Source organism: Saccostrea cucullata, unplaced genomic scaffold, assembly GCF_032062105.1.
Source record: "Saccostrea cucullata isolate Sc308-1 unplaced genomic scaffold, CSIRO_AGI_Scuc_v1 ctg4591, whole genome shotgun sequence".
Taxonomy (NCBI): domain Eukaryota; kingdom Metazoa; phylum Mollusca; class Bivalvia; order Ostreida; family Ostreidae; genus Saccostrea; species Saccostrea cuccullata.
The window spans coordinates 38,614-51,554 of record NW_026935382.1 but is presented as its reverse complement, the minus strand read 5'-3'; the positions used below and the strand labels follow the sequence as shown (position 1 = coordinate 51,554).

The 12,941-nt window shown below is 32.3% G+C and overlaps 1 protein-coding gene across 1 annotated transcript; it reads left to right on the top strand.

Annotated features, from left to right (window-relative positions):
- The first annotated feature begins 1,132 nt into the window (after positions 1-1,132).
- On the top strand, positions 1,133-12,092 carry LOC134242650 (ficolin-2-like). Its single transcript, XM_062724754.1, has 6 exons — positions 1,133-1,251; positions 2,211-2,342; positions 7,304-7,449; positions 8,108-8,207; positions 8,404-8,574; positions 11,789-12,092. Exons 1-6 carry the CDS (start codon positions 1,164-1,166, stop codon positions 12,037-12,039), a joined length of 888 nt encoding a protein of 295 aa, XP_062580738.1. The 5' UTR covers positions 1,133-1,163; the 3' UTR covers positions 12,040-12,092.
- The last annotated feature ends 849 nt before the right edge of the window (positions 12,093-12,941 follow it).

Here is a 12,941-nt window from a genome sequence, read left to right as displayed (position 1 = left end):
ATATATTTAAAGGTACTTGGACACATATTTGAAGTTAATTTTTTCTCTATAATATTACGACTTATATATTTTAATAGCATTTCACACACAAATTAATTAAAAATCTTATTTCATTTAAAAGTTATATATTATTAATTTTTTTTTTTATTTTTGGCGGGTTTGATTGACACGTCCTTGCACTTTCACAAATTTTAACTTTATTCTTAATCCTTAGGAAAAATGGCAATCTTGTTGTGTATAAATGAAAAATATTAATACTATAATCCAGAAAATTCAGAGTAGACATGTTCGAAAGCAAGACAAACACACAATATATTGTCAGTCCGTGCAGTTGTGGTGAGCAGACTTTGGCGATTTAACGCACCCGGTGAATCGTAAACACCAAACAATAACAGGCTTTTGCCTTGTTTACAAAAACTGTCTACATAACACGAGTGTGCTCGATTTGCTAAACTCTGTACACAACGGAATGACGATACTTGTAAAAGAGTTTTGCTTTCTAACAATTCTTTCTAACAGTTACTCTGAATAAAATTATTTTTTTGGATTTAAGCTTTAATATTTCTCAATAATACACAACAAGATTACCACTTTTCCTAAGGATTAAGAATAAAGAAGTTAAAATTTGTGAAAGTGCAAGGATGTGTTAATCAAACCCGCCAAAAAATTTAAAGTTTTAATATCTTTTTAATGAAATAAGATTTTTAAATAATTTTTGTGTGAAATGCTATTAAAATATATAATTCGTGATATTATTCAGAAAAAATTAACTTCAAATTTGTGTCCAAGTACATTTAATAAATAGAAACAACATTTCTCTAAATAAAATCGATTTCGAATACATAAGCTTATCTTCATCACAAAATCAAGCTTTGCTAAAACTTTAAACTAAACCAAACAAAAAAGGACTTTTACTCATACCGAATTTTTTCTTACTATTAACGGGTACATATAAATCTTTACTTCTAATACAAGATCAATATTTTATCAATATTTTAAAAACATTCTTTTTCATTCATTTTAGAGAGTTTATCACTTTGATATCTTAGAAACTTAATTACAGATTTGCATGACAGTGTCAGTATCATTTATATATCAAACACATTTAATGACACGCTATTTTCTGTGCAGCTCTTTCAAATTATCATACTTTTCATAGAAGAATGTTTGGTTTAGTGATCTGTTTTCTGTGTTTAATTTCTCCCTTACAAGTAGATTCCGCAGGAATAAAGCCACATCCTTTTGTAAAAGGTACCTCATTTTTTCATGGTTTATAAATATTTTAAAGCAAATATTTTTTCCTCAAATTCATAAAAATGTATTTATTACTTTATTAGTGATGGTAATCGAATACAAAATTGCTAATCGGTTAACCGGAAGACTTTCCGACCGATTAAACGGTTAATTTTATCATCTTTAAACTCATATTAACTTTTCTTGACATTCTTTTTGTAAGTAGCTCTATCTGCATACACATATAGACTTAAAAAGACGACAGCGAGTAAAACATTAGAAGTTAAAACATTCTATATGCCTTGATATTGATTAGAACACGTATTGTTTTTATTTCCTGTGGACAAGAAAAAACTAAGAAAACCATGCCACGAAGCAAAACTAACAATCATTGTAATCTAATTAGATAGATATCTGAAAAAGACAGACATTACAAAACAGTGCTAAGAATAACTATTATCATTAAAAAATAAGGAAAGTCGGATTAACGACACGATGTTTTCATTGTAATTAACACAACACAAACTGACCAATTACCTCACAGTCCCAATCCGAAGAGCCATACTGTATATAATTACCTCTAAATCAGTTTTAATAGATTCTTTGATCACAAACTTATTAACCTTTGTGCAGAGATTTCTATTTTAAAATGAATTTTGTTAAATTTTACATATACGTATTTTATTTTTTCCGACTAACCGATTGCAGATTTTCCAACCGATTGCTATCGTTCCGACCGATTAATCGGCAAGCGGTTGAAATTGCCATCCCTAATATTTATTAAAATGCACTTCTTTTATTCCGAGTTTTAAAAGAAATCAATTTCTTTCATCGACATAATATGTATAGCCTTTCTATTTTTTTAAAATAAGAATCCTTTTAACATTTTCCATTTCAAAACACGACTTTTATTGTCTAGAAAATTGTTTACATGTATATTCTCATTTAAGGTTTTATTGTAAATGATATCTATTCAGGTGAAGTCGGTTCGTTTCTGAAGCATGCCCCTTGGGAGCACACAGAAATGTCCGCCTCCCTCAATGGACCAATGATTCTAACATTGAAATCGAAGTACAAACTGGACGGAGGGTTGGTCTTCTCCAAACACTGTAAGAATAATTGTTTCTTAAGATAAAATCAAGTATATTCTTTTGTTGTAGGTAATAGATTAATGAAATATATGGAGATAACGAACAGTATTCAAGCTAAAAAGTCTATTAAACAATACAAATCTTGGAGCAGAGCAAATATCAACCTCTAGAACATCAGGGGTGGGATCAGGTGCCATGGAGGAGTGTAAGCATCACTTTATCTTGCATTAATTTTAATTAATATAATTTTAAATGTCTTTTACCTACAATGTCCCCTACTATAATCAAGACAAAACTTGTAATTTTACTCCACGCCAATCCTCATTTTGTGAGAATTTACGGCAAAGAATAGAGCTAATTGATTGATTGTATATTGTTTAACGTCCCTCTCGAGAATTTTTCACTCATATGGAGACGTCACCGTAAGCCGATGAAAGGGCTTCAAAGTTTGACCTTTACTCGGCACTCAGGGCTATTGAGCAGAGAGGGATCTTTATCGTGCCAACGCCTGCCGATGACACGGGGTCTCGGTTTTTAAGGTCTCATCCGAAGGACCCGCAACTTTCACTTCAAAGTGCCGAGCGCACGGAGAAGGAACAGTTCCTACCCATTTTATCGACTGTGTCAGTCGCGGCCGAGATGCGAACTCACGACCTCCCGATCACGATGCGAGCGCTCTACCGACTGAGCTACCGTGAACGGATAGAATAGTGCTTAATAGACTGGTAGAAACAACAGTGTTCTACAAGCGAAAAAAATAAAGCTATACAAATCTATTGTTCAATTATTATAACGGACAATAGTGCAGATGTCCAGCCGATGAGAGAAAATCTATAGTATCAAATTCAAATATATGAAAAAGTATGAGGCAGGAAGCACTGCTTGTTTGTTCAGAAATGATTTGTAGCATAGAAATTCGAATGATTAATAATTTTTTAAATATTAGATCTATTTTCATACCTTTTAAAAGCATTTTTATCCTAGAAAAACATTTATGGATACTGATAGTTCTTGTATTGCTATCTATTTGCCTTGGAATCCTCTCCCTGTGGGAGGCCCCTTGATTCTAGTGTATCACCATTGCACATGCGTGCAAGATAACGTCAGTCTCCATATTTATTTTTCGCGGTAAACATGTTTACAATTTTCTGATGAAGGTTTTACTGAGTTTAATTGGAAATACGAGCCGTGATAAATCACCTAGGTTTGCTAATTATATATTATCAAGCAGTGATCTTTCTGTGAAATCATTGGATATATTTAAACTGGAATATTTTGGTGCACTCCGAAGGACGGATCCGACCACTTATGCGATGGCCACTTATATGCTGACGGCGAGGAATTTCTCCGATTAAGATCACAAAGTTCAACCGCTGTTGATTAGGACCTAAACGCTATTATTTTGTAAGTGAACTGTGTAAATGCATTTATCATTGAACTATGTCGTGAAGTGCTAATTGAAACGACATCAAAGTTTTGGGGGTAATCCATCGTCAATAAATAGCCAACGGTTTGTAAACAACGCGATCACGTGCCTGACCTATCTTATTCGTCAACACTGCGATCTGGAGACTCAAACGGCACCTCGACTTGACTATTTTGAGTTTATTTACAGACTTTTAAACGGTGGATTCATAACAAGACTGAGTGACATTTGTTACTTGGCGATTTAAAATATGTGACCATGGGCTAAATTCCAATTATCATAGAAAATACTAGATCTACATCGACTTAGGCTAATCTTAAGAGATGACCGGACGATTCCTGACCATACAAAGGAAATGAACCACATATTTTTCAAACAAGGTGCGAATGCAATCAAGGAGAAACTATTCAATAAAATTAATTCATGGAAATATACACTAGCAACTTCGAATGGCATGCCAATATGATGTTTCTGTGGGAAGAACCATGGTTTGTTTACATGATGTTCAATATGACTAAAAGAATGCTGACCCGTTCCTTGCTCCATGCAGGATGACGAAATGGGTCCAGTTGGAACCAGAGGAGAACAAAGACTAGAAATTTTATTTCAGCACAGGAAATTTGAAATATCCTTTTAAAAAAAGATATTTATATTATAATCATAAGGTCGACTGCTTCTCACATATTTTAAAAAATTCCCCCCAATTCATATTAGTTTTTAGAAAAGTTGCAGGTCATGCTAATAATCTTATTATAGATAGTAGAATGTAAATATCATTTTGTTTACAAATAGTGGTAATGAATAAAAAAAAAAAATTGTGCAACAACACACGTACGATATAATAAAATGCTGAGAAGAATTGCAGCCCTCGCAATAAATACATGTATATCAATTATTATTCAATGATCGATAACCTTTAATATTGATATGGATTATGCCGTTAAAATATCCCCCCAATTAATTAAAGATCTTGATAATTTTCTTCGATTAAGGATTGAGACTTTTTATGAGTTTAAAACAAATCCATTTTTATGATCACAAATAGTTATTAGCATGCAAAACTTCCATGGATGTAAAACAAGGTGAAGTGGTTCTAATATGATTTCCCGACCAATAATTAGTTCATTTATTAGAAGATTGTACATCGATCATCAAACATCGTATACATGTTTCAATGTTGTTTATGTTATTTTATTTTATGTGTTTATTTATTTATTTATTTGTTTTGCTCAATGCTGTAGACATACCCCTAGATACCCTAGTTACTGAGTTAGTAGAGCATTGGACTATTGATACTGGGGTATTAAATCAAATTCCCGGTCATTGTAAATGTACGTGCGGATATCAGTCCATCCACTTCCACACTCATACAAGCATACATGGGGTTATGTAAGCTTATAATAGTTATACATCATCAAAGTGTTTTCCCTATGTTAATGTATTGTTACTTAGATGATTAAAAATAAGCATGATTAAGATATTCATGGAAATGGCAATTAAGTAATATTCTACCATGGTGCTACATGCACCTAGGCTTGGAGGTTTAGTTGGATCCAGTTAGCTGTGGCTACTTAATTATTGTTCAATAATTACTTAATTATTAGATCAATTTAATCAGAACATCTATTGATTTCTTTTCTTATTACTTGGCTTATTATCCAACTTGTTTGTATCATAAAGAGTGTCAAGCATATTTGGCAAATTTACATTCTTGGCTAAAGTTTCTTTGATTATGGAATGCTGCTTGCTTATGCAGTGCCTCACATAGATGTATCATGAAGTTAGCCTTCGAGGCTTTTTTTTTTTGTCTAAATGTATCTTTGTTTGCTTTACTAAATGTAGTTATTGTTGGTAACAGTTTTAAAATACTTGTTGTGGTACACTTGACTGTAAAAGCAAACATTGGTTATCGTTTATTTATTTAAATTATAGATTGGGATACTTAACATAGTACTAAATTTTGGTGAATATTGATATCAGATACAGTTCTTACTAAGAGACATAGTACATGTATATGTTCTATTGTATCATGAGCTTGATACATTATGATTCCTTGCGTAGATCTGGCTTGAAAATGTAATATTCATCAGTCTGGCTCAGTGTATGTTAATTCTCCTTGTAGGTCTGATTATGGAAATAAGCTATTGTTCTGATTCAACTGGTAACTCTGAGTATAAAATATATATCACTTTTGGTATGTGTAACTAATGATTCAATTATTCTAGCTCATATGAGATACAGCACTGCTGTTGAATAATGATTGAAATTAAACCATAGTTTTGAGCAGAGCAATGACTTTCTATGATGAATCATTTGTGGCCCAGATTATGATGTAAAATGAGACAAAGCATTGACTATATATAAGAATCATTTTGCAGTTCTGGGTATGAGATATAAAAAGTTTTTTTTTGTGTGATGATTCAGATTGTAGGACTAGGTAGGAGACATAGCCCCTTTTGATTATGATGAATCAGTTTATAGCTCTGGCTGCAAGATGAATAGCACTGGCTATTTTATGATGATTCAATATGTAATGCTGGCTACAAAATGAATAGCACTAGCTATTTTATGATGATTCAATATGTAGCGCTGGCTACGAGATATAGCAATGGCTTTTGTATGATGATTCAATATGTAGCTCTGGCTACGACATATACAAATAGCTCTGGCTAATGTATAACGAATCAATGTGTAGCTCCAGCTCTGAGATAAAGCACTAGCTATTGTCATTAGGGGCTATGATCTTGTGGATTTGATTTGGTGTATAGTTTGATTTTGCTATAAATATTTCTGGGCATATATTACAATGGTTTTATTAATGTATTGAAGTCAAGTATAAAGCTTTGCAGTGTTGCATGTGCCTTGTTTTATTTAAAGGCTTTGTGATGATTAAGATTCAATTTGTAGGACTAGGTAGGAGACAGAGCCCCTTTTGATTATGATTAATCAGTTTGTAGCTCTGGCTGCAAGATGAATAGCACTGGCTATTTTATGATGATTCAATATGTAATGCTGGCTACAAAATGAATAGCACTAGCTATTTTATGATGATTCAATATGTAGCGCTGGCTACGAGATATAGCAATGGCTTTTGTATGATGATTCAATATGTAGCTTGCATAGATTTATTTTTTTAATGTCAAAAATAAAAAGTCAATTGGAAAAGAATAGGCAAGGAAAACAGAACGACATGTTTCTATCTCAAGTTAAAAGTTATCACGTTTCTATCTCAAGTTAAAAGTTATCAAATTGATTACGCAAAGGTCTCGATTATGAAACTCTGATAAAAAGAAATCTTATTAATATTAAATTTGTCACTAGGAAAGTTATCTCTCGTATTAGATGGTCTGTCCCCCTTAAACGTAAACTACATAACATGTACACCATATGTATATATCTACGTGCACACTACTTTCTAGCCACTGTTCTGTGAATTATTTACCTTATCTGTTACCGTTCTCGCTGTAGTATCACAAAATGAGGTATCATCGCAAAAGAAAACGTTTCAAACATATTAATACGGGTAATGTAATTGTAATCCTTTTATCGACAGTTCGAATGAAGTACAAAGATTGTGCTGACATTTTAAAAAAGAAACCACATCGTAAAAATAGAGATGGCGTGTACACAATTTATCCTGAAAAAGGCATGAAAAAGAGAGTGTTCTGTGACATGACAACAGACGGCGGGGGCTGGACAGTAAGTCTTATTTAAACTATGAAAAAATATCCAATTTATTATTCAAATGATCTAGTACCATACACTAACAACCTATTTAATTCTTTACAAACCTAACAACAAATTTTACCTAAAGTTTGGATCCTTAAATACAAAAAAATAATTTAAAGAATTAGTTGTCAATGAAACGTTAACGCACATATCATTCAAATGACGTTACACTGTACAATGTATATCGCAAAAATGTTTGCAAGGAATGCTTATGAATATGCAGTGACTTTGTTTTGGCCTGAAGACCATAAACTAAGATTTTATTTAGTTTACGTTTTAAAATTATAATATCTTGACTGTAACTCAGAAAAGATTTTTCATTTTAAAAGTAATTAAGGCAATTAATGTTGAATTCGATTTAAGTATATTCCTAGTTAATGATCTTGGAGCCGTGCCAGTTAGAATAGGTTATGTATTTGCATTATTAATACGATTTTTTTTTACAAAGTATAACATGCTGCACTTCGAAAAATCTGTTAGTCACTTTAACATTTCCCCCCCAATTTGATATTTTCACTGTAAGTCACATTTACATTTGCATTCTTGATCATTAACACCTTTATTGAATGTAAACATTCATTTGATATTTCTTTATAGCAATTCAGTCGCATTTGTTCTTTTCATGTAGGTAATTCAAAGGAGAATCGATGGTTCCACGGATTTTCAAGGAAAGAAATGGACAGACTTTGCAGAGGGATTTGGAAATCCTACCCACGAGTATTGGCTAGGTTATGAAACTATGAATAATTGATTTTTTTTTTTCAAATTTCTTTATCATTCGTGCATTTAAGTAACAGTTTGAAATAGAAAATTTGAAGAAAAAAAAAATAGAGAGGAAAGGCTTTTTTTTGTTTTTTTGTTTTGGAATGACAAAATCATTTAATCTTTTCAATGTAAATAAAAAGTCTATATATTCAATTTTAGGAAATGATGCAATACATGCTCTAACTAAGGCAGGAAAACAGAAGTTACGGATAAACGTGGCCAGATTCTCGGGAGATAAGGGAAACGCTACATACACCACATTTATTGTTAACAACAAATCCAACAAATATAAACTAAATGTCGGCGGATTTAAGGGATCTCCTGGACTCAGTATGTACAGTTTTCATTTCAAAACATTTGTCTTAGCAAAATGTTACGACATAGAACAGTGATAGATCTTCAGAAACGTTAGTCTACAAACAATATAAATCTGTAAAGACGACAAAAACCCAGACCCATTGGAATTTCCGAGCTGAATCGGGTGCATATGGGTTGTTTGCTTTGAGTCTCTTTTATTGATGAGTCATATTAGAAAAAAATGTTCCGTAGATAAATTTAATATTATAATAGGGGTCAACTTCGGGCTTTATGGAATTTGATCATGTGACCAACCCGTTTTACATCCCAATAAAACTCAAAAATGATACGTTATTTCTTAATTAAACTGATAACCTAAGTTCATACCGCTGGTAATGATGAGCAACCCTAAGGGTGCTTCTTCCAAATTGTATATTTCAAAGCCCATGGGCAGGGGTGCCTGGGGTGGGGGTGGGGACTCTATTGATTATATGTTGAAAATGATTTAATGATTTTAAATCTGATTTTTGCTGGTATTGATCAAATATTTCTGATGAGAAACGGTGTCTTTTTCAAAATTGTGAAATGTGTGGTCCCAAGGTCATGGGTTCCTGTGGGGTGGGGCATTGCTGATTATATAGTGAAAATGCATATTTTCGTTGTTCCTCTGCTCTGTGTCTGGGTATTAAGTAGTCAAAGTAAGTCTGCCCAGTGCATAATTATAATGGACAATGGTGCCTCTTTCAAAATTGTGAATTTCATGGCCTTTGGTTTTAAACACGAACCAAATTCATTTATAATAAAATAGTGACAGACCAACAGAAATTATCTTATTGATTGCACATGTAGAGAATGTAAAACTCCTAAAATGATCTTAAGGAGGAATGCCAGACTAACTTTTTATTTTATAGATCTCTGAGTCAACCTTTTCAAACAATGGTTTCAGCATTGAAAGGCCGACATTAGCTCTAAATTATTTTATATGATTTTTTTTGTATTTTTTCAAAGAAAATGAAAAAAATATTTACATCCAAATTAGATGCTTTCTTGTAAAAATTTTGCTGCAAATGAATGCATCACATGAATACCTAATAAAATATGTAAAGAAAAACTGTATAGATATTAAAAAAATTTAAATAGAAAAATATTTATGAAAATAAAACACATAATTTGTGAATATTTTTTAAAACTTGTGATTAAAATCTTCTTAATTAAAACCAGTCACAACTGGGGAGAACATGTTCATTAATCATATTTATAATAGAAATGGAAACGAAATAGCAAAATTTTAGAGAGATTAATTTTTTTTAATTTTGGCCAAACCCGATCAAAATTAAACCGATCCCAACCATAATTGTACAATTATTGTAAATAAAGAACATTTCCCTAAGAACACTAGTCTGATTGGGTATAATAAGGGTTAAAACATTATTGAACTTGACAATAAAATAGATTTCTTCAATGTAAATACATGAAGAGTCAATCAATTAGCATTTTATTCATTTTGTATTAATTTTGATCGGGATCAGTTTAATTTTGATCGGGTTGGGTCCAAATATTAAAAAAATAATTTCTCTAAAATTTCTCAATTTCGTATCAATTTCTTTTTTAAAATATGATTGACAAACATGTGGTCCTCTATGGAATGCCACATACGACAGCCAACTGCTTACTGCCAACTGCCGACTGCTTACTGCCAACTGTCAGCTGCTTACTGCTAACTGCCACACATATTTGAATAAATTTTATTTTTATATTGATATTTATATGAATTTTCAAAAAAAAAAAACCAAAACAAAACAAAACAAAAAAAGCCAAAACAAAAAACAGGCGCGGATCTAGAACATTTTTTTTCCAAGAGGGTCTCTCATGCTAAAAAAAGATCCAACCTAGAATTTTCTTGACAAGAAAAAAAAGTAAAGTCCTTTCCGTTGATTGAAAATTATTTCGGCCGGGGAAGGGGAGGGGGGGGGTTCTCATGCGTCATACCTTCATGTCTATGACATTTTTTATACCAACTAAACGCGAATCCGCGTTTTCGCGGGGAGGGAGTGGGGGTTCTAAGGTTCCTTTTAGTTGATTTATATTACCAGTATACATTGAATAACTTTTAGTTGGTTTAATTTGCACTTAAATAACTTTACAAATTTCAGAGGGGCGATCCGTACATCTCTCTCTAAATCTATGCATGTAAAACATCTCTTATTTTAAAAACAAAGAGATATAAATGTTTGATCGGCGTTTTCTACGTGGAGGGTCGAAGGTCAGTTTTAGTTCGTTTAATTAAACTTATGACTGTACAAATTTCAATTGCCCCTACCCCACCCCGCCCCAAAGATCTTTGCATGTGAGACATTATAACACACAAAGATATACATCTTTAATTTGAGGAAATTTTTAACTATAGAATATAATTGAAAATTTAAATTTATTTTCAAACCATCTTTATCTGCGAAACGACAAATCTTTTTTATTTATTAATTTTCTCTCTTCAAAGGTTCTGTTGTCTCCGGGATGGAGGTGTGTATGATGGTACTTCTTTTGATATTAAAAGCATTTCATTAACTATTTGAAATAAGAAAATGAATATAAAAATAAACAAAGTACTTTATAAATGGCATATATTGTATATCACAAAAATTAAAACATAATGGCCATTTCGTCAATTTAATTTTACCAGGGTGACCTTTTGGAAAAAATCTCCTGGATCCGCGCCTGTTTTTTCTCTTTTTTTTCAATTCAAATGAATATCAATATAAATATAAAATTTAGTTAAATATGTGTGGCAGTTGGCAGTAGGCAGCTGACAGTTGGCAGTAAGCAGTCAGCAGTTGGCAGTAAGCAGCTGGCTGTCGTATATGGCATTCCATAGTCCTCAGTTGTGCCTAGTTTTATAGTGGCTTTAACCATAGGTTTAAAAGATATTCACAAATAATGTTTTAGTTTCAGTATAAAAAAATTAAAAAATCTAACCAGCCTTTCTTTAGTTATTTTATTAGATTTTCATATGATGCATTCATTTACACCAAAATTTGAACTCGAAAACAACTTATTTGGATGTAAATAATTTTTTGCATTTTCTATGAAAAAATACCAAAAAATCATTTAAAATAATTAAGAGCTAATATCGACCATTCAATGCTGAAACCATTGTTTAAAAAGGATGACTCAAAGAACTATAAAATAAAAAGTTGGTGTGGCATTCCACCTTGAATTTGATTATTCATCCCTTTTCTTCCTTTTTTAGAAGACAACCTATCCTACCACAATGGGATGTTTTTCTCCACTACTGACAGTGATAATGATAAATGGGGAAGTAACTGTGCAGTCTCGTATGGCAACGGCTGGTGGCACAATGCGTGTAATCACTCAAATTTGAATGGGAAGTATTACAGAAAGCCGAGTACATCTGGTAATGCTATGTCTTGGTACTATTGGCCTCGCAAGAGTTCATATGGACTTCTGCAGTCGGCGCAAATGATGATTAAACCAAAATGATCAAATAATCAATGATCTGTACCAGAGGAAAATGCATATTAAACCAATAAATAAAAAAGAAGACTGGTTTCATGAGAGAGAGAGAGAGAGAGAGAGAGAGAGAGAGAGAGCAGCAAATACTACCAGTTATTTATAATCAAATCATTTTTTGCTGTTGTTGGAATTTGCATAAAAGACCAAGAGGCCCATATGGGCTACATTGCTCACTTGCGCACAAGGGCTAGTTAATCACAATTTAGGTCAGCATTGATAATTTAGATAGTGGTGGGTATGGGCAGCGGAAAGCGCAAAAATTACCATTATGAGAAAACAAACAATTATTTTAATTTCAGTGACTATAAGAATTTAACAAATGATATCCAATGCATAATCAACAGACCTTTTCGCAGAACAAATATACATTAAAGCAAAACCAACGACCACGTACGTAACAAACATATATAAATGCAAAACCAACGATCATCTTTGCAGTACATACGTACATAAAAACACGACAAACGAAAGAAACTTAACAAATGTGCACCCGGTAAATCTAGCCTTCCTGGCTCCCGACGGTCCCGGTTTTTTTTCTTTCGGCGATTTCTCTTTTGTCGGCGCACAGAAACTCTTCACACCTCTCAGGCACATTTCTAGGTTTTAAAAAAGATCATTAAATTTAATATATAAAAACTTTAATAAATTTGCGTATTTATTACTAAATCAGCAGTATCATCTGCCAAAAAGCGATAAAAATAGTACTCAGGTATAAATGCGAAAACCACTGAAAAAAGAATACCAATGTTTTCGTAGAATCGCGAGTAAAAACAACAAACTGAGGTATATTTTTTTTAATAATTCCATCTTTTTGAGAAGAAATGTCTTCTCAATATCAATATTTTTAATATCTCTAAAGATACATGGAC